Genomic DNA, 4,957 nt, shown 5'->3' on the forward strand with positions numbered 1-4,957 from the left:
GAGCCACAATTACTGAGCCTGCGCGTCTGGAGCCTGTGCTCCGCAACAAGAGAGGCCGCGATAACGAGAGGCCCGCGCACCGCGATGAAGAGTGGCCCCCACTTGCCGCAACTAGAGAAAGCCCTCACACAGAAACGAAGACCCAACACAGCCATAAATAAATAAATAAATAAAATAAATAAACCCAAAGTTTAAAAAAAAAAAGACTTAATTGGTCCCACCACAAAAAAAAAAAAGGTTGTTATGTGATGCCATAGAGATGTTAGCTAACATTACCAGGGTAATCATATTGTGACATACCAATGTATCAAATCAACACCAGTACACCTTAAAGGCACACAATGTTTTATGTCAACTATATCTCAATTTAAAAAACCAGAACATGGGCTTTAGACAGATGGAGGCTGGGAATATTGCTCCTTTAGCACGTTTCCCTGGGGTGGAAGGTTGTTCTGGGGGGCCCTTTAGGAGGGGAGAGGGTGCTCACTTTATTCACCCCCCAGTTAGTCTGTCATGAGTCTCCCACCCTTAATGGCTGACAGAGTGATGAGGAACTCGGCAGCGTTAAGAGGTGGTCATGACCACCAAGTGGGTGTGGGGCTGAAGGCAGGCATCCCAGGCCAACGTGGCATCTGAGATTGTGAAGAGCAGGGCACCCCCACCGAGAACACCTGCCTCCTCTGGCCTGAGGCCTTCCTCTATGGTGAGTGGGGATCCTGGCCTGAAGGTGAGGCAGGGACTAGAAACCAAGGGTGGGCTCTGGGGGTCCCTAAAAACACATCATGGATGTAGAAGTCTCCTCTCTGCTCTAAGAGCCCTTAAAAATCACATCTTGGATGTAGAAGTCTCCTCTCTGCTATGAGAGTCCCTAAAAAAATCACATCATGGATGTAGAAGTCTCCTCTCTGCCTTAAGAGTCCCTAAAAGCACATCATGTCTGTAGAAATTGAGCAGGGTTTGGAGAGCAGCCCTGAGTGCTTTCTGTCCTCACATGTAGAACCTGAGGCCCAGAGAGGGGCAGTGGGCTGCCAAGGTCACAGCCAGGACGAGGGCCACACCCAGGTTCTTCCTTCTTTAGTACTCTATTCCCACCGTGTTGCTACCTACCCCTTCCTCCAAGTCTCTTCTTGAGTTTCCTCATCTCCTCAACCCTCTCCTCTCCTGGTATTGTATGTGACTGTCATCAGTTGAACTGTGACCCCCAAAGAGATATGCCCAAGTCCTAAGCCCCAGCACCTACGGATGTGATGTTAGTTAGGAATAGGGTCTTTGGAAATGTAATTAGGGATCTTGAGATGAGATCATCCTGGATTTAGGGTGGGCCCTAAATCCAACAACTGGTGTCCTCAGGAGAGGACAGATTCACAGAGGGAGAATACCATGTGAATGTGGCTGGGGCCACCAGGAGCTGGAAGAAGCAGGAAGGATCCTCCCCTAGAGCTTTGGAGGGAGGGCACCCCTACCAACACTATGATTTTGGACTTTTGGCCTCCAGAACTGTGAGAGACTAAATCTTGTTTTAAGTCACCCAGTTTATGGTAACTTGTGACAGCAGCCACAGGAAACTAATACACTGACCAGTCTCCTCCCAGCCTCAGATCTGTAAAATCCTCACCTGTACAGTGAGCATGGTGAATCCCCACCACCAGCAAAGGGCCCGGGGTGGGGGGCGGTTGGTTATTCCATACCCCCTAAGTCCTGGGCACCAGGACTGGTCCACAGGGAGTCTGCTGTGGGTATAGTTAACAACATTGCGTTGTACATGTAAAAACGTGTCCCGAGGGTAGATCTCACAGCGAGTGTTCAATGCACAACACTGTGAATGTACTTAACGTCACTAAATCATACACTTAAAAGTGGTTAAAATGGTAAATTTTGTGGGGGGAAAAAAAAAGGAAAACGAACCACTTGCTGTTATTGTGATCACCCCTCCCTTCCCACCCCTCCCCAAATAATGGAGATGTCACCATTTCAACACCCACTTTACTTAGGCAACAGAAAAATAGATCAGGGCCAGAGGGAAGGGGCAGGCACACATGGAGACCATGTGGGATTACAGAAGCAGGCAGGGGGCTGGGGAGGGCCCAACGTGGGTCTGGTTGAGGGGCCTGGAATTTGGAATCGGAACCGAGGGAAGGCAGTGGGAACGTGGCGGTGGATTCGGAATTCCAGAAACAGTTCTGTGTCTCCAGATAAGACTGGCACCGGCAGATGGGAGTCTGGGGGCCTGGCTCTCACCCCCAAGGGTGTTTCTCTGGCCTCACTGGTCGTGGGGGCCCAGGTCCTTGAGGGAGGAGGGGGGTGGACGTCTGCCGGCCTCAGCCCCTAGTCAGTTGGACTTGAGCCTGGGGCTCTGGAAGGCCGACAGGGCGATGAGGGTCTGGGCAGCGTAATAGGTGGTCATGACCACCAGGTGGGCATGGGGCAGGGGATGGACGAAGATGTTCCAGGCCAGCACGGCATCTGAAAGCGTGAAGAGCAGGGCGCCCCAGCGGGTACTCCCGCCCCTGGCCAAGCCACGCCACAGCATAGCGGCCAGGACCAGGGAGTAAGCTGTCAGGGGCAGGACCATGTCAGGCGGGAGGTGCCCAAGCAGGAGGCCATAATATGGGACGGAAGCCAGGAGAATAGGCAGCAGGAGGCTAGGCTTCAGGGGAGTGAGGCCGAAGGCCCAGAGGTAGAGCAGGTGGGCCACGGCGAAGGCAGCCATGCCTGGAGGAGACAGGGGTGGGTGCGCCTGCTGAGACCCCTGCTTCCCGGCATCAGCTCGTTGCCCTCAGAGCCTGAGGAGAAGGGCCGTCCCCGAGCACCAGCTCCCACCCTGGCCACACCACCCCATCTGCCAGGATTACAACGCTGGCCTCCTTGGTGGTCCTCTTTCCTCCCGCTCTTGGCGCCAGAATGACCTAAAAACGTGCACTGCATTCCTTCCTTACTCTGCTCAGAACCGTCCACCGACTGACACCCCATCTTGCTCAGCCCCTAGTCGGCTTCATCCAGCACGCACACCCACCCCAGGGCTTTTGCACTTGCTGCCCCTCTGCCTGGAAGGGCCTTCCCTGGAAGGGCACCTGGCTGGTACCCCGCACCCGCTTCAAGACTTTACCTTCTCGGCGAGGCTGTCCTTGACCAGCGTACTCAGGACCATGACCCCTGGACACTCACACAGCCTCAGGTAATGATGCTGCCCGCGCCCTCATGGAAGGAGAGCTCCTCGGGGGCCAGGGTTTGGGTATGTCTCCCTCGCTGCCGTCCATTTCCCAGTGCCTTTGCACGCCAACTGGCTCAAGCACTCGGCAGGGGCTCTGTTGGGGAGTCGCCCCCTGCACCCCGGACCCCCCGCCCCCCGCCGGGGTCCAGAAGGGACAACACAACACAGCCCCTCTCACCGTGGAGGAAGGCCTCAGGCCAGACGAGGCAGGAGTCCCCCACAGCTGAGCACAGAAGGGCCCCCTGCAGGAGCAGGCTGTAGCCCCCGCCGGGGTACACAGTCCACAGGAACACCACCAGGTAGAGGATGGGCAGGCACTTGATCAGGGCACCGACCCAGGACGGCTGGTTCTCAGGGCTCCAGAGGAGAAAGTAGACAGCACAGGTGAGGAAGAACGGGCTCAGCCACCTGCCCACATGCGCCTGCTTCGGGGGACAAAGGAGCCGCTGAGCCACTGGAACTCAGCCCAGCCCCCAGGCCCTGGGACCAGGCTCCAGAACCCTCCTGGTCTTGGTCTCAGCCAGTTCCCAGCCCTTGGGGGTCAGGCCTCACCCGGCCAGGAGTTGGGAGTCAGGGCTTCCCCCCCACCCCCACCCAGGGACGCCAGCCATGCTGTCCAGGGTAGGGGGGCAGCTGCACAGGGACCAGGACGTCCAACCGCACAGAACCCAGCCCCCCAGTTCTTCCAGGTCACGTGGGTTCCCAGGAGCCCAGGCCCAGCTCCCACCCCACACTCCGTGGCTCTCACTTGAGCTGAAAAGCGAGGTTTTCCAGGCAGCCCCGCTTTCCCGGTGTCCATGTCAACGTGCGACCCACCCCAAGTGGCCTGCATGTGGGCACCGGTGGCTTTGAGGGTGGAGGGGATGGCGTGTGGTTACACGTTAACCCGAGGAGCGTCCTGTGGACTCCGGGACTGATAACAGGGCCCAGGGAGATGCTGCCCCCACCCTGGGGATGGCCCTGCCTGGCACCCGCTGATAAGGTGCCCACCGGGACCCAGGGGTCTCTCCTCCTCCACAGCCCCCTGCCCCTGGCTTCCTCCCTCGCCTAGGGAGCCGGGGCTGCCAACGCCCCTCCCACTGTGCTGTGCCTGGCGGGTCAGAAGGGAACGGGGTGCAGAATCTCAACGCCCTCCCCTCCACGAGCCGGGGGGAAGGGCAGGGGGCCAGAGCCCAGGGACAGGTTGGGAGACTCCCTCCTCCCCTCGCCGTCCTCGGCCCTGCCTTCCCTCAGGAGTCCCCACCACGAACGCCTGCTGAACCAACAGGAAGGAGCCGAACCAGGAGGCCGTGCCGGCCCTCAGCTCCAGGGAAAGCTTCCCGCGCATGTCCGCCAGCGCACCTGGTATGTTCTTTACCTTTCCGCTGGAAGACATGGGCCCGCTGGGCGCCCACCTGTCTGGCTTGGTTGGCTGCCCCCAACCACCACTGCTCCACCAAGGGGAAAGGGCTCGGGGACATGGCTTCTGCAACACGCTGGGCAGGTGAGGGGGTGCTGGAAGGGGGCTGGTTAGAAGCCCCCTCACCACACCTCCCGGAGCCTGCGTGTGTGGACAGGGGGTGAGGCCGGGCGGCGCTCAGCTCCTCCAGGAAGCGCTCCGCAGCCTGAGTAGAAGTCACCCCACAGCAGAGCGCGGAGCTTGAGGAGCCCGATTCCGTGCTCCAAGGGTCCCCCCCAGAGGCCACGACGCGGGAGCAGCTCAGGCTCCCCGACCCCAGGTCCCAGAACTCAAGGCCGAGCAGCAAG

At 58.6% G+C, this 4,957-nt stretch overlaps 1 protein-coding gene across 2 annotated transcripts; it reads right to left on the minus strand.

The window, feature by feature from the left end:
• Positions 1-1,965: 1,965 nt before the first annotated feature.
• TMEM86B (transmembrane protein 86B) lies at positions 1,966-4,820 on the minus strand. 2 transcript variants are annotated; one of them, XM_007181362.2, is made up of 3 exons: positions 3,960-4,820; positions 3,390-3,633; positions 1,966-2,712 (listed from the first exon to the last, which is right to left on the minus strand). In XM_007181362.2, exons 1-3 carry the CDS (start codon positions 4,041-4,043, stop codon positions 2,330-2,332), a joined length of 711 nt encoding a protein of 236 aa, XP_007181424.2. In that variant the 5' UTR covers positions 4,044-4,820; the 3' UTR covers positions 1,966-2,329. The 2 variants fall into 2 exon arrangements, with proteins under 2 accessions (XP_007181424.2, XP_007181423.2); XM_007181361.2 differs by having other exon boundaries at positions 3,390-3,636.
• Between the last annotated feature and the right edge of the window lie 137 nt (positions 4,821-4,957).

Source organism: Balaenoptera acutorostrata, chromosome 19 (assembly GCF_949987535.1).
Source record: "Balaenoptera acutorostrata chromosome 19, mBalAcu1.1, whole genome shotgun sequence".
Taxonomy (NCBI): domain Eukaryota; kingdom Metazoa; phylum Chordata; class Mammalia; order Artiodactyla; family Balaenopteridae; genus Balaenoptera; species Balaenoptera acutorostrata.